The sequence below is a fragment of the Hippocampus comes genome, unplaced genomic scaffold (assembly GCF_001891065.2).
Source record: "Hippocampus comes isolate QL1 unplaced genomic scaffold, H_comes_QL1_v1.1 scaffold6, whole genome shotgun sequence".
NCBI classification, from domain to species: Eukaryota; Metazoa; Chordata; class Actinopteri; order Syngnathiformes; family Syngnathidae; genus Hippocampus; species Hippocampus comes.
Window position 1 is genome coordinate 80,748 of NW_017805833.1, and position 25,000 is coordinate 105,747.

At 44.5% G+C, this 25,000-nt stretch overlaps 1 protein-coding gene across 4 annotated transcripts in view; it reads right to left on the reverse strand.

Annotated features, from left to right (window-relative positions):
* Positions 1–25,000, reverse strand: part of cux1b (cut-like homeobox 1b) — a 96,775-nt gene that overhangs the window by 5,107 nt on the left and 66,668 nt on the right. The window contains exons 9-23 of one of the 4 annotated variants that reach the window (XM_019887635.1): positions 19,186–19,234; positions 17,586–17,693; positions 15,199–15,387; positions 15,021–15,079; positions 14,765–14,807; positions 14,494–14,590; positions 12,551–13,354; positions 11,773–11,856; positions 11,285–11,386; positions 10,644–11,188; positions 10,384–10,525; positions 9,460–9,741; positions 8,256–8,444; positions 6,563–6,830; positions 2,176–5,449 (exon numbers count right to left, since the gene is read on the reverse strand). In XM_019887635.1, the coding sequence (XP_019743194.1) occupies positions 4,957–5,449; positions 6,563–6,830; positions 8,256–8,444; positions 9,460–9,741; positions 10,384–10,525; positions 10,644–11,188; positions 11,285–11,386; positions 11,773–11,856; positions 12,551–13,354; positions 14,494–14,590; positions 14,765–14,807; positions 15,021–15,079; positions 15,199–15,387; positions 17,586–17,693; positions 19,186–19,234 (3,454 nt within the window). In that variant the 3' untranslated portion in view covers positions 2,176–4,956. Of the gene's footprint in view, positions 1–2,175; positions 5,450–6,562; positions 6,831–8,255; positions 8,445–9,459; positions 9,745–10,383; positions 10,526–10,643; positions 11,189–11,284; positions 11,387–11,772; positions 11,857–12,550; positions 13,355–14,493; positions 14,591–14,764; positions 14,808–15,020; positions 15,080–15,198; positions 15,388–17,585; positions 17,694–19,185; positions 19,235–25,000 lie in introns of those variants that run through there. The other 3 variants (XM_019887634.1, XM_019887636.1, XM_019887637.1) reach the window with 3 other exon arrangements.

The window sequence follows — 25,000 nt, forward strand, 5'->3', positions numbered from 1 at the left end:
CGTGGGGGGGGGGGGGGGGTCGATGTGGATCAGAGACGACACGGACCACACGCACACGTCTGACGACATCACAACGTTTCGGTGCCCTGCTTGGCAGTTAAAGGCACAAATCTGATGATCTGATGTGATTTTTTGGAAAGGGGGGGGTGGCGAAGAGATGGCTGAAATGGGTTAAGTGCTTCGTATAAAGGTTACAGTAGAGATACGAGACGTGCTGTGCGGTCACGGGCCCGCTCTGACGGGACACGGATGTTTGACACCTGGCGTCCGTGGGAAGAGAGTTTGAGGGAGTTTCCCCGCCCCCCCAAGATGGGAACATCTTGATTTAAATGCAGTGCATTTGACCAGGATTGACTATATGGACAAAAGTAGTGAGACACATGGCATAATTGATTATTCTAGGAACCTTTCAATGGTTGGTCTTGACTCAAGACAGATTAAATTTTAATTGAGTTTTTAATTTCGACGATACTGCTTTACAAAAAAAATAAAATTATAAAAATTAAAAAATTCAGGGCAACAAACTTGACTAAAATTTTAAGTTGGGAAATTCAACAAAATATTTGAAGTTTTGCTGATGTGAAAATTGGCTTTCCTGCATTTTCCACAAAGAAATAAAAGAGTTTACGGTTTCCTGTCCCTTGCATCGTCGTCCCCCAACTTAAAAGATTTGCGATCGCCCGACCGTTGAACAGTTTTTCTGGGTGATTCACATTTATGTAAAACTATCGGAATATCTCATGGCCCAAGGGGCGAATAACCAGGAGGCTGCATGGGCATATATCTATCTTATTTATCTATCGAAACAAATAGACACATACGCTATAGGTCCGTCTTAGCCAATGGGATGCCAGGATGATGTTCGGGAATAGCCAGTGGCAGAGCAGCTATAAGTATGTTATGTTCAGGAAACTCGCAGCTGCGAGTAGCAGCCCATACCGTATTTTTACCTTTCCTATCTTGAAATTTTTCGTAACAAGAGGCAATATTTTCCTGTTGAGGTGTTTCGTAACTTGAAATTTTCGTATGAAGAGACCTTCGTAAGTTGAGGTACCACTGTATTTGGGGTGCTGGGAGATGGTAGGAGAATCTATTAATTTTTTTAAACTCCCGTTTCATTGCCAGCGTAATGCTTGCTGCCCACAGAAGGCGTTATAGTGTAGTTGAGTGTGAATCAGCAGTATTTAAAATTGCTTAACTCCACATTATTGCCCAGTTTCATTGCCTGGAAGTATCCCAATACTTTGTCCATATAATGTCCGTGGATTTAAGCCAGTGAGAAAAATTGTTGGTACTTTTTTGTTAAACTAATAAACAAACAAAAAAAAATAACCCAACGCTAATTGAAATAACGGACTGAGAAGCAATAAATTACAACGAAAAGATTTTTTTGATTTTTTGCTATCCAACCTTTTGAGGAAACTGCTGCAATCAAAGTATTTCTGTAGGTCTCAAACGTCAGTTGACTCGTATTGTGACCCACTCGACATGAGTTAACCGTCTCAGGTTCTTTCCCCAGACAAATATACGATTGGGTTTAGATCAGAGCTAACAGAAAGCTACTTCAGACAACCAATACAGTCAAATGTTTTAGCTGCATATTTTTTGGTCTTTATTCTGTTGGAGGAGCCGCAACTTGCAAGTGAGACCGAGCTTTCTGGCACCGTGCAGCACATTTTGCTCCAAAATGCCTTTTATCCTCTTGAGATTTCATTGTGCACCGAACGTATTCATGACACCCCATGCCGGATGTAGCAAGCAGCCCTGGAAAATAACCAAGCCTTACATGTTTCACAGTAGTGTTCTTTGTATGTTCACTTATTGTATGTAACAGATTGAATAAGACTTGACAATACGGATTTTGGCAAACTACACTTTTGTCAGTTGCTTCACTGACCGTTGTGGGTTTTTCTTTGTTTAACATAAGCGTACCAACAATGGTAATCGTGTGTGTGCGTGCGTGTGTGTGTGTGTTAAGGAAACGGAGAATGGGGAAGAGGGTTACGGATAGAAACGAAATCAGGTGCTTACTAATTATGTCTACACCAGCCGTGTTCCCGTTCTGTCACACGCAGTTATGTGAAAGGACGCAGTTCATCATGGAGAAAAACAGCCGACGTTTGTTTCCATTTTAGTGTTCCAGTCTGTGCTTGTTTTTTTTTTTGTTTTTTTCTCCAAACACTTCCACAAATAAAAGGCATCGATTTCCCAGGAGCCTGGGATGGTAACTCCGGTGTAGTGTTTTATAGACCCTGTCCTAATAAGTGCTTTGCTGTACGGACTGCTATAGATTAATTTTCTGCATAATCATAGGCTGGCTCTTCTGTGTGGCCTCAGACACCTGCTAGCTGGTAGAACTTGTCTAATCTCAATTTGGCAGATATGACCTCTTTTCAAAATGCATTCTCATCTTCGGGTGATTTCATTTGACCTATTTGACAACAAGTATACACTTGGGACCTGATCATCAAGTTCATAGCGATGAAAGAGGGGAATGAATTCTAGCGAGAGACGAGCTTGTCCGAGATACGGCCGCAAAAACGACAGTCAAGTAAAAAACAGAAAGAGATATGCGAGTCAATCATCTTGATATGTTTTGGGGGATTCTCGGGCTTGCCATTTTAGGGCTGCTGTTCATAAAAGCTTGGCGAGGGGGGGTGCGAAGCGTGGCAAACGCATGACTCAAAAAGGTATTGAAATGACACTAAACATTTGGGATTCATGAATATACAAACAAATGAGAACTAGTACGTCTCTGTAAATATTAACCAATACTGCCGGCAGTCTATAACGTCTAGTAAAAATGTTACTTGCCCTCAGGAACAGTATAATCCCTTACAAAATAGTCAACCCAAATGATAAGACATTAAATGAAAAATTACAGCACCTATAAATAAGCAGAATAAAAATCAAAACTAAATGCAAAAAAAAAAAACAACCCATAAAAGAAAAAGCAATAAAACCGAGCTACAGTAAATCATCATATTAAACTACGTGGTGAGAAGATTAATGTAATGGTAACGCATCAAACAGCTTAAAAAGAAGGGTGTCAGTTGTGCACTCGTAGTGTGTGCAAGTAGGTACGAAATACAAAAACACCACACACTCACACACACTCACACACACACACACACACACACACACACACACACACACAAAGGGGAGGCAGTGGGCTGACAGGCACTGAGGGCTTGTGTGGGAAGAGGACAAGGTGATATGCCTTTAAATTTGTAGTGTATACAGTAGAATTGAATGTGGACAAAAAGAGTCCCTGGATGCAAGAAAGACTGGAAGAGAGTGTAACTACTCATACCAGGGTTGGAGTGAACTCACTTTTGAACTAAAAAGTACTGTACATTGCAAAAAACAAACAAACCAACACAACAACAAAAACAATACATCCTATCATCAGGAGCTTGATAACCTAACATTTGTATATTGAACTCTGAGTGAATTGACCTCGACCCTGACTGACATGCAGGCCAGTGTACACACACATACACACACGCACACGCACGCGCACACACGCACTTCCTGATTTGGCCTATAAAAAGATGTGTGTTTGTGAACAGGAAATTAGCTGGTGGCGAGCGCGTGCACGCGCGCACACACACAGATCCAGTGGTGGGTCAAAACTGTGACGTGCACAACCTACCAATGAGGAGGAAAAAAAAAAAACTTCAAGCAAGAGACAAGTATCAGCTACAGTACTACGTGAAGTCATCGTATCGTGTTTGACAATGCAACATTATTCCATCCTAATTTTCTTTCTTTTTTTTTTTTCAAGAAAAAAAAAAAACAACAGTAATTTGTTATTCTTATTGTCTGCTTATTTTGTACTAATTAAATTCCTTCCTAAAATTCCCTATTTTGTTATCTTTAGAGTCAGAAGACTGTGCAATCTCTTATCGGCAACCAAATTGCAATATGAATTAAAAAAAAAAAAAAAAAGAATGAGGTGGGTCCTTCATCCATCAAGAAGGACCTCAGGGTTCCTTCTCTCCTTTCTTTCCAGATGAGTGTGTGTTTGCAAGGAATTATTACGTGATCCTCCTGGCCATCACATGGCTGTCAGCAGGATAGAGATAGGAGAACGGGGTACACAACAGGTCAAAGTTCGTACATCAATAACCATGGCAGCTCAGGTGTGTTACCCTCTTTAAGTGTGTAGGAGTGAAATACAAAAACAAAATGCGTCGCCATTCAGAAGCGACAACACACTCGTACGGGCACACACTGACTCAACCCCTAAACACACAAAAAAAAACACACGCGCACAAACACACGCACAGACACAGACACACGCAAGTGAGTGAAAAAGGCAAAGGGTTTGTAACAGTCACTCTACAGTGTGAAAAATGAGGCGTCTCACTGAGTGAGGGGAGGTTTGTGGACACTTGGGAGGTGAGAAGAAGAGCGGAAAAAATATCTCCTTGAAGAAATTGAGAATTCCTGTCTCTTATTTATCATCGAGCAGTGTGTATCACTGGAACAGCTGCTGTGACAGGCCTCGCCTGTCTTTACCCAGTCGAGGTTTCGCTGCCCGGCCGCGGGTCAAACCCCAGCTCAGGACTAACCAGTCTGGTGCACCAGTGGCTGGTGATATGGGGGGGGGCAGGGAGGTGGGCGGGGGTGGGGGAGGTACAGCAGGGCCAGAGGCCAGCAGGACGGTTAAGTGCTTTTCTCAGTATACAAAAAAAAAAATCATCAGGAGAGACAATTAAGCTCTGTTATTTTGTTCTTCTAGGTATTCAGTAAATCTTTTTTTAAGGGTTTTTTTTTTCAACCACACTTTGTCGCTTTCCTCTTTTGGGAAAGCTATGTAGTAAAAATGGCTGCTGAGCTTGACTTTGGCTGTGTCCATTCTCCAACGGGAACAGAGGAGGAGGGGTCCAAGGTTAGAGGTGGTGAGGTTATGAGACAAGAGGGGCGAAGGATGCTCAGAGTGGGGGAGGGCTAGAACTCCCACTCTGAGGGGTCCTCTTTGCTAGCGGCCTTCTCCAGCCGGTGGATGATGTTATTGAGGTTGGCTGCTTTCTTCTTGCGCAGATTGTTGTCCCTGGGGTTTCTTGCCGGACCGGAGGCCGGGATATTTGTACTCGAGGCGGAGCTGCCGGGGGATGCCTCCGTGAGGCTAAAGAGCCCGAGTCCGCCCGGCCCGCAGCTAGAGCTCGGCGGGATGCAGTCTATCTGGGAAGGGGAATTATTAGAGGCCCCCGCCTCAGAATCGGCCTCCATGTCGTGGTCTTTATACGACCCCCTGTGATCCTCCAGGCCTGATCCGAATACCTGGCGTGCCTCCACTGTGCCCTCCGATTCGGTCCCATCACAGCTGTCCCCTTCACCTGATTTTGAACCGCGGAGGGAAGGGGAGCCCCCCTCACTGCCAGGCCCGACCCCTCCAGCTGCCTGGATTTCCTCAATGAAGAGTTCTCGTCGGATACGTGACCTGGAAGAGACGCTGGACATTAGTCATTGTACTTGATGATGTTTCATTTGTTATGTGACTACACACACTACCATGTTTCGTGAGACAGTTTTTAAATATGTTCACAAGTCCAATTTAGAGTTGTATGCTAATTTTCAGTAGCCTAACAATGGCATTTTGCATTTTATGTGAGCATTAAGCTAGCAGAATTTTGTTTTGATGTAGTTTAATGAAACCTTTTGGTGTTTAAATATAAGATTAGATAAGAAAACCTTTACTTGTCTCACAATGGAGAAATTCGCAATTTACAGCAGCAAAATATATACAAAATGTCTCTTTCATTTTATGTGTAACTCTTATCATCATCTTCAACTGGAGGTGGCAAATAAACAGCCTGAAGCAAGCACCCTTTCCTTTTCATTTGGAGAACTGCGCGAGCAAGACAGCGTCAACAACGTGATGAACAACAAGCACAGTACCGCAAGACTAATTGAAATTATGAGTGTCGATTTTTGTGAAAGCAAATGTACCAGTACCAAATGAGTTCTTGTACGTGTCTCGTTCAGAAGTTACGTGGTGTTCTTGAATTGCACTTTTTATGCTCGAGATCCCTTTGCACTGGGAAAAAAATGACACTATGAGGTTATTTTGCTGTTTGGGCCAAACCCTTTGTTGTTCGGTTGAGATGTTGGATCATTTATCCGTACGTTTAAAAATGTATTATCAAAAATGAAATGTATTAAAGAACATATTAAATATATTCGGTCCATATTGGAAGTTGCATTTTTGTCATTTTTCTGGTTAGGAAGTGCTTGGTCCAATGTGGCCCCCATTTAAGTTACCAATTGCTGTGCGAAGGAACGCCTTAAACATGTGTTTGAATACATTTTAGTGTGTTTTAGTCAATTTAAAAATGTTTAAATCAAGTGTGGGGGTGGGGGGGGTAAAACTACCACTGGACTTTCCGATGGACCTGCTGTAATCGCAAATTTTCAACTATTTTGGATGGGTGTGAAACATATAACATACAGATGTACATACAATCTACAAATTATATATAAAAAAAAAAAAACATTTTCCAAAATATCAATGAAATTTTCTTGTCAGGCTCATGATTGTCCTCAAAATGCTGACCTGTAATTATGAAACCAGTTGATAACGGTGCTGGTCTTCAAGTTGAGCTGGGAGGCTAGCTCCTCAATGGTCTTGGGCGAGGGATAAGGTTTCTGTTGGTACGCCCTTTTCAGAGCTTCCTTCTCCTCTGGGCCCAGCACCACCCTCGGCTTCTTCAGTTGCTGCTGCGGCCCCGGACTCTGAGAGCCCTGCACATAGTCCGGCCCCACTAGGCCCCCGTCTACAGAATGGCCATCACTCAAGGAGCTTAGCCTCCTCTTCATGTAGGCTGTGCAGAGAGACAAAACAACACGGTCAATTAGAGAATTGTAGGAAATTTACGGAGGGTGAATCTGAGTCATCGTTGGGGTCAAGTGATTGGTGTGGCTCCATACTGGACTGCTCACTCACTCAATTTCTATTTGTATTTTGTGATCGCAATATTTTTGTGGCCACAATTCAATATTTCAAGTCAACAAATAAGCACTTTTTGCGCCTGACGTATCTATATTGTGACCACACTCGTTTTTTTACCCCACATCATAATTGTTGGTCTTGACTGGTGCAGTAACCATCAGCATATGGGCCTCTGAAGACCAATAATATACTGCCAGGCATTCTAAACTGACACTAGATGGTGCTATTGTAATTCCCAGAACATGTAACAATGAAGCCTTGTTCAACACAAACAGCAGCTGGAGCTCAGTTTACTTCAGGCACCAGAGGCGGAAAATGAACAGTACACGGCAGATTCACATTAGTTTGACATTTTGTCCACCCTGATACGCGCTGCCAGATATATTAGTAGTGCAGCAGCAGAAGCGAGGCCCTTAGAGCAAGGTTAGGGCAATCCAAAAAAAAAAAAAAAAAAAAAGGGGGGGGAAAGCTGCTACCTCGCAGGCTGGTATCGCAAAGGTGAGGGATCAAACATGGTTACTGTAGAGTAGGTCCGTGTCTTTCCTCGTGGCTCTGCTCTGGGTCAGGACTTTTGCCTGTTGCTACCGGGGCACTTTACTTTGGGGTCAGTAAACCCAAATGAAGCTTAAAGGAGAGTGACCCTCAAACATACACCATACAAACACAATGAACTATAGCTGTGCAGATGTGCATGTGCTTTTCACACATTCATTCGATTATTTTTGGGGATGTATAAGATGCCAGTGCCTGGTGGGACGTTCAAATGAAAGCATTCTTCCTCCAAAGGAACCTCAATCGTGCGGTGAGGGGGGTCAGTGTGAGGCCATCGGTTTTACCGATGATCACGCACGTCACGCCAGCAAGAAAGGAACGCAGCGTGATCAGAGGCCACGAACAAAGATTAAAAATAAAAGTTTATAGACTGATGATTATTACAATGATGACAATGATGAAGAGGAGTGCTGATGACTGTGAGTAAGCAGGCCCGCGGCGGTCCCCTAGCTGTCACATCTAATACGGTACGTGATGGCTGCCGTCCTGATTGCTACTGACATCACACCAAGATGACTGTGATCTGCACAACATGCTCGGCCGTCCTGCACAAAGGATATCGTCTGTGCAGATGTGCACGCGCGATTCAAAAGGGCTTTCATCTGTATGTTTATCAAGTAAATGCATGTTCAAGTAAGTACACAGCACCACGGTGTCTTTGTTGTTATTTAAATGTGAAGCTCTGCAGATATGTGTGTGGAGTTATTGTTTACCTCCCCTCCAGCCTTGAGCTATTCATACACACCTTTCTTTTCCAGTCGCTTCATGTCCATGAGTTTCTCCACGCTGTGCGGGTCCTGGAGCCAGAGCTGCATACGGACAAAGGGCTCCCTGCCCTTCAGGCTGAGCTTGTGCCACGGTTTGGGCCTGGCCAGCAGGTCTGAGACAGAACCCTGTGTCAGACCCAGGATAGTCTCCCCAAACAGACGCTGGCCTGGTAGGGATAGAAGAACAGTAGTCTTTGTGAGAGAAGATCATTGGTTTTAAAGTTGCACAACAATTTGGGACATAAAAAAAATACATACAGAACTGAGTTTTGCTGGCAAAAATGACTTTTTTTTTTGTTGTTGTTTGTTTTATAAGTGCCTTCATTGTAATTCAGAATTGTAAATATACCACAAACGATGAGCCAAAACCACCTAATAATCTAAAAATTATCCTACATTATCGAATTGCAAAAACCTACAAATGCAGCAAAGCCTCCCCGTTTCTTCTGCAAACAACCCAGGCTAAACTTAGCTCCTCTCGCAACATAAAGGTCTTCGTCTCTGTGATGAGATGCATTACTTTACAATACTTCCTTGACACCAGTTGTTGCTTTTGTATTAGTCTGTGCTTTGGCGCAATCTTATGGCATTTAGGGGATTATAGAAAGCGCACAAAAATATACGCAGATTTTGACAAAATAGCTAAGGGTAGGTTCAACAGAAAAAAAACAAAATATCTGAGAATAGCAAACCATAAAGGGCCCACCCTTTGCGGTTTGCCTTTTGGGGGCAGGTTTACTGTACCACAGGGCTCCAAAGTAATTTTATTTACATTTACCAAGCACATATGTCCCCAAATTGAAATTTAATAATCTGAAAATTAAGGGTCGCGCATTGTAACAAGACTTATGTGAAACCCAACGATTTGTGTGCGAACCCCAAAGGCCGCCTCCTTCCACACATTAACCAATCACAGTGGTCAATCAAACGCAGCTTTCACTCAAGTTGGCCCACTTCTTCCTCTTTCGTGTTTGTCTCTTTCGTGTTAATATCAATTGGCAATTTTGACACCAATGGGAAAAAAATGTGATAGTTAAAAGATTCTTTTCCATATTTACTTTTCACACATGTGCGAGAAAGTGAAAAATTGACTCGTACTGCCACATATTTTAGGAGCAAAAAGCAAACATTTAGGGTTTGCCTGGAGCCCGGTAAGAAGAACAGACTTTCTTGATATCTCACCGAGGTTGTTGTCTGTCAGCACCTCCTTCACCTTCTTGGTAATAGCATAAGTATCAAGCTCGGGAGACATTGCAACCATCTCCTGAATGCTCAAACTCGAATGCCCAGGTACCGGCAGAGGGGTGCCTGGCTGGGAGTCCCCACACGAAGGATCGTCGGAGGGGGGCTTGAGCCCGGACGACTGCGACAGATCACCGGTGAGGCCGTTGACAGATTCTTCGGCTGAGCTGAGCGGCGACTCTGGAGCGGGGCTGCAGCTCGCCGATGTTTTCGGTGTACCTTCTGCTTTTGGAGACAAAGGACAAGACCCATAGATCGTATTGGTTAGGAGACCATTCTTTTATCCCCTCACTCTGTCGGCTTTTGGGGGGGGGGACTTGAGCCATACTAAAATCAACTTAATCCCTATTTAAGGAACGGCAAAGGTGTTTAAGTTTTTGAGTTTGACGCTTTTTTGGCTTGCTGCTCGTTCTTTCATCTCCCTGTCTCTGCCTGTGTAGTGTTGCTGTGCAGCTCAGCAGGCTGGAAGAGAGCAGTCATGAGGAGCTGTCAGTGTACATTAGCTGCTGTTTACACCCCCAGAGAGAAACAGAGACACACACACGCACGCACACACAGAGCTGCCATCTGGCGCTGCAACACTAACTTGTCTATGACATGACAAACCAGCAGCTTGCTGGCTGACACTGCCACAGCATCGTGAATGTGGGGGGATGGTGGGAGGAGTTATCAGGGAGGATATGGGAGAATGCGAGGTCAGATCGGGCGAGGGAGTGAGGGATGGATGGATGGAGGGAGGGAGGGAAGATTGAGTGATTGACAGATGGACAGTAGCAAGTCGCCGCGAGCTCTAATCAGGGCTTTCTGAGTAAAGAGGTTGTGTGAATCATATTGTAGATGTGTGCTGCTGCAGGATTTGTGTACCTTGGTTCTGACTTTGCTGGATGTGTGCGTTTTGCCCCTGGTCTCCATTGAGCCACGGTTGCATGCGCAGGTACGGCTCCCGGTTCCTCTGGTTCAACTTGTTCCACGGCTTGTTTCGAGACAGACTGTCACTCAGTATTCCCTAAAGCACGCACCAGGGGAATGGGTCAGAGATACAACTGCTGCAGAGTGGAACTATCAGTAGCAATGCAAACAGAAAAGGGGGGCAAGAGGGAAAGCAGACACACAATTACCCCCACCTCTTTGGAGTCTTCCTGGTTGTAGTTCTCATCTCCTGCTGAAGACCTGCGGGGGTCCGTGTGCATGCTGCTCCACCACTGCTCTCTCCAGTAACCCACCCCGCCCGCCGCAGTCCCGGAGCGTATCGAGCCCTCGGAGCTCCGACCCTGCCTGAGAGCACCGTCCGATGACATGTCGATCCCCGAAGAGGGCCTGCCCTCCCTCTTGATGCCAGAGCTGAAGTCCAGCACTGGGGACGGGGAGGAGGGCGACAACAGCAGGGAGCTGGGAGGCTTCTTGAGGGAGAGAGCCAGGGGATTGTAAGGAGGGAGGGGAGCAGTGAGCGGCGAACTCATTTGGTCCCTCTGAGACAGTAGGGACGATGCGGAAGAAGAAGCTTTGAGGATGGGTTCCAGCGCAGCCTGCTGGGCCTCCATCTCCCGCCGAGCTTGCTCCAGGATGGAGCGGATGGCCTCGTCTGACCCGCTGCCCCCCCCTCCGCCTCCGAGTCCGCTTCCGCCCCCTCCTTTCAGGCCTGCGTACGAGGGTTGCGCATGCGACAAATCTGGTGATAGAGCCGAGGAAAAAAACAATGTCAAGGGATACAGAAACATCTCCAGACTTGACAGAGAGCCATGACAAAAAGGAGATTTACACTCACCGGCTTTCTGCACCTGCAGCTCTCTTTTGGCCTGCTCCAGAATGGACTTGATGGCCTCATCTGAACCTGCCTCTTGAGTGCGGACGCGAGCAGTGATGTTACCTGGAAGGGAAGAAAAAGTGAAAGAGATTAAGACAAGGAGGGAAACCAACTATTTGGAGACAAAGAGAATAGTGGATCATTTAATGATAATTAACCTTGTCACAGCACAAAGACCATTCCCAGTCTAAGGCAACTACACCGGAGACGTTGGTTCCTTCAGAGCTCACACATGCAAATGCACCACAGTGCTCTGGGTTGAACTACCAGTGAAACTCCAGAATGAACATGCTGGCTTTGTCCGGCTACCATCGTGGCACATTTATGCTCGCTAAACCGCCAATTAGTTGTCGAACCACGTACACGCACGCACACAGATACAGTTCACCCTTACACAAACATGCCACACGGACAGAACGTGCTCGAATCTGTGTGTGAAGGGGACAGACCTGTGTGTGAAGTTGTATTGGAGAGGGCTCTCCGCTTCGGAACATCCTGAAACACTCGGCTAAGCTGGGGCTGGCCTGAGCCCTCTGTTAAAAACAATATACCACACACTATGTTACAGCACTTGTGGGTTTATTTTCTAACAGCTACGCTACTGTATGAAGTTCCCTCAGAGATAAAAGCAATGCGGGGAGAGGTTTATCCAGTGCACATTACAGCACAAAAAAAAAAAAAAAAGGATTGCTCTTCATCGTGTGCGGCCCTGACAGGAACCCAACGTCTACTTCTAGCTAGTGTGAGATACAATGACAATACACCTGCTTTCTAACTGAGGCCCGACTTTCACAAACTCGATTTAATATAAGGTGGTAAACTCTGCTGCATTCTGCGTGCCACGAGACCATCTTCCATCAAAAATGTCCTGATGCGTGAACAAAAGCAGGCCCAGCCTAATCGAATTTACACGCAGTTAGCAGTACCTCAGCCTACTTCCTAGTTCCCACCGATCAATGCTATTGATTTGTGAAAGGTTTCTGTATTGACCACAATGGCTCGGAGAGGCTCCTGGGATGAGTGTCTGCGTGTGTCTAAGAACTCATTCACGACACACAGATGTGGCACAGAGGATGGGAGTTAGGAAAGAGGAAGAAATATATGAAGGCCAGTTCCTACTGACAACCAAATCAATAGCTGTGTGCGGGGCTGTTCACATATGCACACACGCATGCTTGACACACACATACTCAACACGCTGCGAGGCCACAAGATGCACGTGCTAACCTCGTTGCCGGCCCTGGATGCTGCGCAGCGCCAGGATGTTCTGCTCGTCAGCCAGGAACTGCCTCATCTTGTGGAAGGGCTCCTTTCCCCGAATGGTGAGCTTGTTCCACGGTTTCGGTCGAGCCAGGATCTCGCTGACTGAGCCCTGGGAGAGGCCCAGCACGTAGTGGCCGAACACACGCTGACCGATGTTGTGCTTGATCAGCTGCTCTTTCACTTGCCGGGCGATTTCCGCCGTATCCATGTCCTCGCCATCCAAAACGCTCCCTGTGGTGGCGTCTGAGTGGCTCGGGGACGGCGAAGGGGCACTGCCGGCGGTGCTGCTCCCATTAACGGGGGCCATGTCCGGGCTGGCCGGGGGCGGCTGGGGGCTGCTGGCTGCCAGCGGGATAGCGGCGGAACCGCAGCCGGGGGTGGAGGTAGGGATGGAGCTGAGAGTTGGCGTGAAAGGGGTGAACAGCAGAGCTCCGCTGGGGATCCCAGACGACTCCTGCAAGGCTTTGGAGTAGAAGGTCTGCAGAAGCTGTCGCTGGATCAATGAGTTCAAAGCCATCTTGCCACCCACTAGCGGGAAAACCGGAGAGTAGAAGTCCTGTCCAATGCCCGTGGGAGTGAAGGGGTGTGTTTCCCCGCTGCTGCTGGTGGTGGTTGTGGGGACAGTGTTGAGGGTATCCATGTGAGTGCGAGACAGGGGAGGCTGCGCGGAGGAAGGAAGAGATGGAGGGGGAGGAGGGGGCGAAGAAGCGTGGTCGCCGGTTTCCTCCTTGGGTGCTGACTCTTCTGTCCCTTTCCGCCCGGCTGGCCCTACAAGAAAGGTCAAACACACCATGCATTATGGGGGGGAGTCAACAAAAAAGGGGTCCAAAAGCAGAGAAGAAACACAAAATTAACTTAATCAAGTCATTTTCGAATTAGACTTTCCCTTTTTTGCCAACCCCCCAGACAAAATGCCCATGCATTTGTGATTTCAACCTTTCTTGTAAGTCACAACCTGGAAAGGGGGCGGTGAGGGGGGAGATCAGGACAACCAAAACAATTGACACTATGTCCCTGAGGAGGGTTAGCTTGGCCCAGGGGCTCACAGTTCCTTATGTTCTTGGCCACAGTGGAAAGAAGTAGTGATATGATGTTTACAGATGTCCTCCTCCATGCCGCAGTCGTGAATCTGCACACTCCATTGTCCCAGATGTTGAAGTAAGTCCTTAGTTTATTAAAAATATCCAGTGGGAAAGTCTGAAAACAATATTTACGACTGAACAGAATACAAATAGTGTGTGCAGGTCTTCACACTCATAATCAAGGTCGAAGTTTTCCAACTGACTGAATTTTCACATTCATCAAAACAAATGTATAAAAACAAGGTGCGCCCCCCCCCCCCCGCCCCCCCCGCCAGACCCCGATCTTTTAACTACATGAATCCATCTCGATGATCGGTGCAGGGAGTAATGTTATTTAAATGCAAAACCATTGAGACTTAACATGATTGAGCGAGACAGTAGGCTCCCCTTACTGTGAATGTTAATCAATTCAGAGCTCCTCAGCTATTCATGCCTAAAGCTATGACATTTTAAAACCATAAACATTGTTGCAGTGCTCCTGATGCAGTGTGTGTGTGTGTGTGTGTGTGTGTGTGTGTGTGTGTGTGTAGGGGGGGGCATAGTATGGTTGTCCTCGTTTTTGGTGTTGTGCAACTTTATATCTCTTGTAGTTGACCTACTGGTGAATAAACTCGCTGGAGATGTCCTTGTTTTGTGCGTGGGCTCAATAGAAACTAATCTGTGTGACATGTTCTAAAACAAAACCTTGTGTTCAGTATTCTCAGAGAAAAGGAAGCAAGATGCATGTTATTTCCATGCATCTGTACACAGGCACAGCCTTACCTACCGCCCCAGAACAGCCTCCGTGATAACTGTAAAGGTGGGCCGAGACTTTCCTAAACTTACCACTGAGCTCGGCGTTGGCTATGCGCAGTGCGGCGCTCTCAGATTGAAGACTACGGTTCCTCTCTAGCAACAGCACCTCCAGAGGTTTGGATGAATCCTGATTATGAGAGACCAGGATGAAGTAAAAATAAAGGGAAAACCCCCTCCCAAAAAACTTACAAACCCAACTGAAAAGCTCATAATGACTATACTTGTTCAATTATCAAATAATTCTAGGTTCTAGTTAAGGAACAAGGGTCAAGGGATTAATGTCATCACGAGACACTTTTACCTGCATGGAGTCTGATGTTCCAAACTCGACTGACTTCAGAATACTGAGTGAGGACAGAGTGAAACGTATTATAACACTATACAGAACAACATAAAAATGAACAGTTTCACAATCTGCTGCAGTATCTCTGAGGTCAAAGCAGCACGGTGACATTATCATGCTGCAGATTACAGGCCTCGTCTTCAAATGAGGAAATACCTCTGTACCACCTCATTGAGATCAACTGGATGCAATAAATTGTTCTCAACGTCCTTACCCCAACTCTTTCTTCACCTCCTCATAGTCTGCTTGCTTCACAAGCTTCTCCTCAAGTTCCTGGGGATGACAGAGGACTTAAATGTTGACACAGACACAGAGCAAATCTAATATCGGAACCCTAGAACCTTCGCCGCCACCATCCCCTCCCTGATCCCAGTGAATTCTCCTCTGCGTACATTGAGAATGGCGGCCTTGCTGCTGAGCTGCTGCTCCAGCTGTGTGATCTGGGTGCTGGTGGTCTCTCGGAGTTTGGTCAGGCTGGCCTGCAGTCTCTGGACGTCCTCCACCAGCTGTGCACTCTCCCTTTCTTTGGCCCTGAGCTCCGCCTCCAGGCTCGAGTGGGATGACACCTCCACAGCCTGCTCCTGCAAGCCAAGAACCACAACGATGTTTTCAACAGCAGGAAGACAAATTTAACGAAACTGGACAATCACATTTGGCATAGTTTATACAACGGATGCCTTTCCTGATGCAACCCTCCCATTTGGATCCGGGCTTCGGGCCACGTATACTACTGTCTTCATTTTTATTGAACCACAAACAACATGGAATGATAGTCAAGGGAGAATCGTTTAGCCTTGGCCGCATGTAGCTACATTATAATTATACAGAGGAAATGGGCGAGAAAAAAAAGTAACACGCATGGATATTTAGGAGGCTGTTGGTTCCATTCATTGACTGCAGTTGTCCATTCCAGAACTCTCCACACTTCACTTTTTAGTCACAGGTACATTGTGCATTGTATGTTAAGCATTCTACATAAATATAATTATATGTGCCATCTATGTATGTACACGTATGTGTTTCGGTATACACGCTGTTGGGGTCAGAGCGGCCTCCTCTTCCCCGCGTGTTCGTTGAATTTCGGACGAGGAGAATGTTGGTCATCCAAATAAAGGCTGGAGGCGATGAACAGTTCCTTCGAAGGCTTTTAATTTATTTCTGCAGTTTACAAATAGATTTGGGCTCCTGAGGGGTCCAGATTTGAATCAGGAAGCGTAGAAGAAACACATTCATGAGATTATATAGAGACAATATGATAATGAGAGGCGGTTAGGTACGCCTCTCATGCAAATCCCGGAAACAAAGACAGTAACATGACATCTGACCCGGTGTGGCTGGAAGAAGTTGGGAGTGGTGAGGTGAGACCAGACCACCACTACCCACCATTTGGTGTGATGGCAAGTTCCAGAACCCCCGCTGTGCATACATCCTGAGATAAGAGGTCTTCCCAGGGGGGCTTAACAGCAATCAGGGACCGACCCAAGGTGCGGGGGGACAACAGAAGACACTTGGGGGGCCATTAATCAACCAAGGAGGAAGAAGATAAACTTTTAACACTACATACGTTGTTTTTAAGTGTGCAAACAGATGTTCAGGAAAGAGACTGAGATCAATAGTACTCATAGTAAAGTGCAGTCCCTCAATAGCTGCAACACAGATACGTGAGATAACAGTTCCTCTTTTGATGTTGACATGTCCTCTGGAGGGGTCATAAAAGTAGTGGGGGTGAGGGGGTACCAAAGGTGATTGTAATCACAGTAAGCAGGAAATACCTTCAACGGCATCCTACATTGTTTCTTTCAAATCCAGCTAACAGAGAGGAATCATATCTTAACAGTTGCTACTCGCAGCACTGAGTTTCCTGAATGCAATATAGCTGCTCTGCCATTGGTTGTTACCTAGCATCTTCCTGGCATCCCATTGGCTTAGAGCCTCTACCAAATGTGTCTGTGTGTGTAGATAGATAAATAGATGGATATGTGTCTATGCAGCATCCTCGTCATTCGCCCTTCGGGCCATGAGATGTACCGATAATTTTACATAAATGTGAATCACCCAGAAAAAGTGTTCAACGGTCGGGCGATCGCTCACTATGCTGATGTTTGCCTTGGACATTTTTGAAGGGTTGTTAAAAGCCGACAAAAGCAAATGTCCTTGGATCAGTTCATTACAAAACACCAGGCAAAAACTACTTCTGAGAGAGAACATGAACTAAATCATTTTTATTCTTTACTCCGTTCTTTGTTTTTTACATTATGCACAACTCATTTATTGTGCACTAATCTAATTGTAACATATATTTGAGACATATTCTGATGCATTTTTATGCCTTAGAAAACATTTATGTCTGAATTTTGGATTAGGGCATTTACATGGAAAACGGGTCTCTACTTACAAAATTTTCTAGTTAAGAAATTTCTTGCAGAACCAATTAATTTCCTAAGTCGAGGTACCACTGTACATATACACCTATAGAAACACACACACACACACACACACACACACACACACACACACACACACACACACACACACACACACACACAAGCAGCTCTCTGACCTACTGCAGAACCAGTGATGAGGCCAACAACTCCTCAAATAGTACTCCTGTTCATTTAGTCAATGAACGACCTTGGAGACCAATGACAACGGTCATCAATTAAATTCCTGTTGTGATCAAGCGACCGCCTCTGAAGCAAAAGGCCGAGCTGATCTTAAGTTCGTCAATATGTCTCTGTCACCCGCGTGGTAAATCAGCGAGGAAGCAAAAGGACGTTACCGTGTCGAGGTTGGCCTTGCTGGACGGGCTGCCGGCCTGCTGGGATTGGGTCCTCAAGGACAGCTGTTCCCGCAGTGACTCAGCCTCTCTTTGCGCCACCTCAGCTCGCTGTCAGGAGGAGAAGAAAAGACGCAGTTCTTACGGTCAAACACGATTAATCTCATGTTTATGCAGCTCAAATAAGAATTAATGTGTTATCTTTGTATTTGGGCACCAATTTCCTTAAACCAGTCTCAAGCCCTGAGGAGAAAAAAAAAAAACCTTCAATACGCGTGGACTGAGAGTGAGGCGACTGGCGTTGCATGGCGCTGGCATGCCACTAACTTCATATAAATTCAGCTTGTGGCTATAATTTTATGGAGGGTGGTGTCAGCGGAGCTGATGGTGATGACTGATCTAACAATTTATTAACACTTTTTCTCGCTCAAATCACCTGAATTCAACCATATTGTGCACAACGCGTGAACATCGGCAGACTTCAATATGTTGTCTTACAGTCAGTGTGGCGACAAAGTCCTATTCCTTCCAGCGTAAACACATTAACACCACAGGGAGGAAGGGTTTTTCCTTCGGTTCAATAAAGTGAAATATTACATTGGCTTGGAAAATTGAGATGACACCCACTGCCTCTTTTTATGGTCAAACAGCCACGCTCCAGTCGGGAATCATCAGTAACACGGGGTAAACACGGCATCATTAGGAGTTACAGGCAGCCGATTCCACAGCGTTCCTAATTGCAACCACATTGGGAGCCGCTATTGACAGGGCGGGGAGCCGGACTGCCTCGTCGCCAGAGCAAAATGCTGTTTTCCATTTTCTCCTTATAAAAGCGTATAAAAAGTCTGTGGCTGAGCTGCAGGCCATGCTGTCATCCTCAGTAAACCTCAAATCAGAAGTGAGAATAGTGCACGTTCGTGTGTGTGTGTGTGCGTGGGAGTGCGTGCGTGCGTGTGGCATTATCATCGAGAGTGCTAACCTTTAGGCTAATATTAACATTACATGCCCATGCTAACCCTTTAGCCACAAATCATACTTGTGGGCTAATAATGAAAGTTAACAACAATGACATTAACAGATACCATGGGAATATTTACAGCACAAAGGGCAGAGGGCGTGCTAAGGGGCCTGTTTCAGCTGGATGGGGTTACTGGCCTTGTGAGAAATGAAAAAACAAACATGAACCAAAAGCAACGCAGTCAATATAGGCTGGGAGGAAACATTTTCATGGTTCTGTTTCGAAAATACCAGCACAATGAAGCTGCTTCAGTTTAGAAAATTGGAAATAATGGAAATGAACAGACAGACCAGTCGAGCCTTTGAGTTAATATGTTCATCATTACGTTATTGTAGTTGTTGAATGCTGATTGACCCCATTGTGTTCAACAGAAATTTTTAATGAAACAGGGTTGGAGAAAGCATGGAGAAAGTAAAAATATGTTCACCTGCAATCTAGAGTCGTCCTGAAATTGAATTAGGAAGCTGAATATCCCAAACTTTTTGCGAGTAGTGCATGTGTTTTGTCTTACTTGTGGAATAGAAGACAATTACAAAGTCAACTAAAGTACTGCATTCTCATTCCTCTGAGAGTCAGTGTGTTTACCTGATTGGCTCTTTCAAGGTCTGTCATCACCATCTCAATCTCGTCGGCCCTGAGAAAGACATTCAGTTTACAACATAGCAAAACCACCAGAGTGGATGCGACGTGTTCAGTTGGTTCAATGCGCACACACACACACAACACACAAAATTCCTGTTTATAAAAAAAAAAAAAAAAAACATTAAAAAAGTCATGCAAGTAAAGTTACATTTGCACAATGCTACTGTCGTTTCCATTAAGCTACCGTCTAAATTTCACCTTAATCCACTGATTGTGAACTCCATAACCCGAGCAGCTTGTATGTGTGCGTGCATGCGTGTAGTTAAGTGTGTGTTTCTCCGTGCACATGTAAGCTCCCCTAAAACCTCGGCCACACTAAAACAGAGGGATAACATTAATAGATCTCTAAATCCTAATACAGCAGACTAATCTGCTATGAAGCTGTGAGATTGTGTCTGACTAATGGTCTGCATGGAGCCTACGGTTCACCTCTCACTTGAGAGAGGTCAGACAGCAGGAAGTCTCTAATGCCGCCTCTTTATTGTCAACGTAGACAAGTGTTTGATAAGCTTTTGTTGTGATTGACATGCATTCATGACTTTTACTTTATAGGTCTCGATGTGCATTGGAATGTAAGGACATTGTAATGGTCTTGAGACTAAAGAGACAAAGACTAAATTATTTAGGCCAGTGTTTTTTTGTTGTTGTTTTTAAACATCTAGTCACACTTTCATAATATTTTGCTCTCCAAGTAGCGCCATAATGTAGTGAAAGAGGACATGAAGGTAGCTGGTGTGAGAGACGAGGTTGCACAAAACAGGGTTAGATGGAGGTAACTGATTCGCTGTGGCAACCCCTGAGGGGAAAAGCCGAAAGGAAAAGAAGAAGTAGCACCATAATGACCAACATTAAAATGCAGTAGCATAGAAAGCATTGATTCACAAACGACAGACCTGCTTATCCTCACCTGGCTTCTGGATGAAAAATAAAAACTGCACTTGAGTAATGAATAAAATGTGTGCTTACAACAAATATTTCTCAAAGCCAACTGCAAAAGTATTGTATTGAAACGTCAAATACGTCTAACTGTACTGCACAGATTAAAAACAATTTAAGCCACTATAACATTAGCCACAGTTTGAACGTTGAAATCAGTGATCCTTGTGAGTACCACTAGAGGGAGTCGGCGTACTGGAATGAGCGTTACGAGCAGCACACTTTAGCAATCACTGACTTAAGGCTTAGACTCGAAACCTGTAATTTTCGACGAGTGTGGTGTTGCATGCTTTCGAAATCCAACATCAAATGATGCCTTCAACGCCAATCTGCTTGTAGGTGTGGCTCTTTTTTGTGTAATCGCCACGCGTCGGCTTTTGCTTTTGAACTCATCATGCACCATTTCAATAGATAAATGAATGGAAGTCCAATCCCCCGGGCTTGTTATCCCGCTAAACCTCATTAGGGCTGCGGGTGAGCTGGAGCCTATCCCAGCTGACTTTGGGCTAGAGGCAGAGTATACTTTGACTGCTTGCCAGCCATTTGCAAAAATGAATGAATAAGACCACAAATATTCATAGCCCAGGCAAACTTTGAGTTGGCATGACGAAATTATAATAGATCTTTTAGTGCTTGCTGTCAAGAGATTAAAAAACAGATTAATTATGATCTGTAATTAATTGATTTAAATAATCTATATTTTAATCTCATCTAAAAAATGCTGAGAAACCCCCTATTTTCATTTTTAATTCATTACATTATTGAGGCAGATCAAAAAGACTGATATCACAAAAAAAAGTATTTTATTGTTTTTAAACAGACTTGAACAGATGCAGTCTTAGCCACTTACTTTCTGCTGTATTTGAGACTAGTCCCAAGTCCTACCTGCATCCTTTAGTTTTGACCACCAGGGGCAAGATCACTCTTTAGTTGAGTTTTTTTGTAAATCTCCAAAAAAATTACAAAATAAAAATAAAATAGAACATAAGGTCCATAAAACGTACTTAACATATCAAAAAGAGTAAGAACACTTGATGATCCATCTGAGCAATACAAGTACTGAACATTGAACTTGCTTCAGATAATGAAAAATAAATAAACCAGACCCTTAAATCACAGTCCTGTAAGTTAGTACTTGAGAACTAACACTGTTCATCATTACAACATGAAGTGCTGAAATAAACATCAATCACTTCCAGTAGGCTACAGAGAACACAGCAACTATGCTGACTTCATGCCTCGCATGCGGGGTGTTCTCCTCGAGTTTAGTTTGGTGAAGAGCTTTACTATGGCTCGCCCTATTGCTAACGCTTTCGGTGCTAATGTTAGCTGTGGCTGCACTCGCGACTGGGTGCTTTGCATTTATGCGGGAGGCTAAACTTGAGCTGCTTCGGTGGTAAGCAAACTCCTCCTTACAAATTAGGCACAAAACGACCTTTATCAGTAGTGCCGTCAGGGTCTTTTTGGAATGGACATTTTCCATTCATTGGGCCGAGAACTCTCACATGCTCCTCCATTTTCACCTCTCCTCTCCTCACTGCTGCTGACCTGGCCCTCTCAACTCCAATGGGAGCCTATCATCTTATGCTAAACAAGCCCAAACATAATGACAGCCAATCAATGTTCGCTTCAGGCTGTGACTGACCATTGTTTCCCCACCTTCAACAACTCGAACACAGGAAGCCAACACATAAAAAGGGAAATTAGAAAAAGGCAACCCACCGACAGAAACAATAAAGTTAGAGATTAAAATTTAGATTAACATGACAAAAAAATATATAACGCGTTAAATATGACTGTAATTAATTATTTGCAATTAATGCTATAATTTGACACCTCTCAGATCTTTCTCATATCATGAAATTATTCATCTCTAGTCATATTGTAACAGATCCTGGGATCTTCTAGCCAAACAGACCATTCTGAATCAACTACAAATGTAGAATATTGGATATATAGAAGATGACTACCAATAATTTGGTATTTTGCACAACCTAATGGAAAATGTTAACAGTTTTTGTTAATTGACACCATTTAACAGAAAGGATAACTTTGATTTTGCTCTGTGTACAGCCCTTTGGATACAGCAGTGGTTGCTCTATAAATACAGTTGAGTTAAGTTTAGGTCATCACAGGTGAGCTGCAGCTGATCCCAGCTGGCGACGGGGGAGAGGCTGCACAAACCCTGGACTGAATGCCATCCAAATTTAGGCCACATATAGGTAAAAGAAGCATTTACACTAAGTGTCACACCAAAGGACAATTTAGAGTCTTCAATCAACCTTGCATGAATGTTTTTAGAATGTGGGAAGAAGCCGGCGTACACAGAGAGCAGCAATTTGATCCCTGAGGCACACAAGCTAACCAGGGCCCGCCCGGGTTGGGTTTTTTTTTTTTAGGTCCGTGCCGAATAAATTTCAGACAACCGATTAATTGGTCGATTAATTTTAAAGAATATTTTATGGATAAAACATTGTCTATTTCTGCTCCTTAGCACTCACAAGTAAGATATGAATTACAGGCAGAACATTTGACTGCTTTGCAGGGATGTGTCCAAGGACCGGCAACCCGAGGCCAAGGCCAAGGCCAAGGCCAAGGACTTGCCTCCGAGGCCAAGGCCAAGGCCAAGGACTTGGAAAATTTTCCGAGGCAAGGCCAAGGCCAAGGACTTGAAAAATTTTCCGAGGCCAAGGCCAAGGACCAAGGACTTGCCTCCAAGGCCAAGGCCAAGGACCAAGGACTGATTTTGAAATTGAGGCCTAGCCGAGGACATGTATAAAACAATGCGATCATACCACTTGGCAGGTCCTCATGATTTGCAACACCCCTCCATCATAACCCTTTGCACTCCCTAACGCTTGAATGAAGTGATTTTATTCAAAGAGTAGAACAGTCAGGGTACGTGTTATTTATACTGAGAAAAAGAAATAAAATCATATGATATACATTTATGAATGAATGTTTTAGATCAGATTCAGATTCAGATTCAGAAAACTTTATTCATCCCCATGGGGTAATTGGACTTAACAGGCACGCATAGAAGTCAATCACTGACTGCAGAAAAAGCGGTAATCTCTCAGTGATCATTTTACAGTTTACCTGCAGCGAGTCCCAGGGACTCACTGATCAGAAAAGTATGAGTCCCATTATGCATTGAGAGAGTCCCAAATTTCGAATTCCGAAATGGTCTACTTATTCAATTGCATATGATAACACAAACAACATAATATACATACAATTATAAACAAATGCTGCAAAAATTTAAATAATTCAGGAGCAGGCCTGAGGATTTCGGAAATTCATGGTAACCGTTTTTCGGTTCCGTCGGATTACCCAATGGGAAACCACGATAACTAATGTTGGGTTCCGTAAACGTTCATCATGGGAACCCATTTTTCTATTTTGACTGATATTGATAATCAAGAATTCTGAAACTCAAAAGTATAATGTTTCAAGGGTAAATGTTTGAAAACCATGCATAAAGAAAGAACATTACATACGATTAACCAGATTCCCCTGATTGACTGTGGGGGGAATGATCCATTGAGTAATTGCCCTTTAAAACAATGTTAGTTGGAATGCAAAAAAAACAAACGCTTGACAGTTCCAATTGCAGCATTGTAGTGAGCGGAAAAATGCGGTGTGTAGTGTAGGAGTGGAATGGGGGTGGGGGGGACCTTAGCAGGTCATGTTGTACCTTCTTGAGACAGCAAACTGCATATGATATTATATATATAGCGAGAGAGAGAGAGATAAAGGGATCCAGCAACACAGATGTAAATCTACCTGTAAATTATTAAACTCCATTCTAAGTAGTAGCCAATAAATAACTCATTTTGGCAAGAGCAGTGCTGTCAAACAAACCTCATTAGGTAAGGTGATTGTGTTCAACACGCTAAACCAGACCTCGGGTTGAAGAATGATTCGGAATTTGTATGTTTAAAAAAAAATTGTTGTTTTTTTTTATTTTTATTGCAGGTCTGGAATAATAGCAGCGCTCTCGAGGCAGCGCTGGCAGATTAGCATCTGAATAGGCATTAGCATTATGAGCATGGAGCCTGTCTGCTGCTTTTCAAATCCTCTGAGTAATAATAGCTGATGGCCATTGAAGGGGTAGAAATAAGGCAACACTTGGGGGTCTGAAAGAATGAGCCCACCGCGGATACATGAAAAAATATCAAACGTTCCGCTATGTGCCTTGGCGGGGCTTAGGGCGGGGTTGCACCTATGCTAAAAGCGAGCCTTTTAGATCCGAAGGAAGGGGACCCGGGTCACTTGAAGTGAGCAAAGAATGGGCAGCAGGGGGTTGTCAGACAGAGCCGACTGGCCCTGGGTGGCACCCAGAATGACACATCTCTTATTTCAAAGGGCACAATCATAAAAGTTGGCATCGGCGTCATGCTGACATTTCGCTCATTATTGACTCCAGCTGTAACGCAAATTACTTGGTTCAAACAAACATTAGTGCCACCGCAGAAACGTGACGACTGTGCAAAAATAACTACATAAAAGACACCACTGTTACAGAAAGACTTTACACGCTATTTAAACTGCCGATCGCGAACGGAACAAACCGTGATTGAAACCAACTGTGATGCCGCTCTTTATTCGTTGCGCTAACTGTCGCCTGTCAGTGGCAGACCCGCCCCTTTTAAAGCGCCAGCTTAATCCATCAATATGCGTTTCGCTGGATGGAATTTATTTGATTCCCTCGTGGTTATTGCGATCCTCGGTCCCACTTTATACCTGTGGACATCGAGGCTCTAATCCCTCATTGTGTCCGAGGACCGGCAACCCGAGGCCAAGGCCAAGACCAAGGACT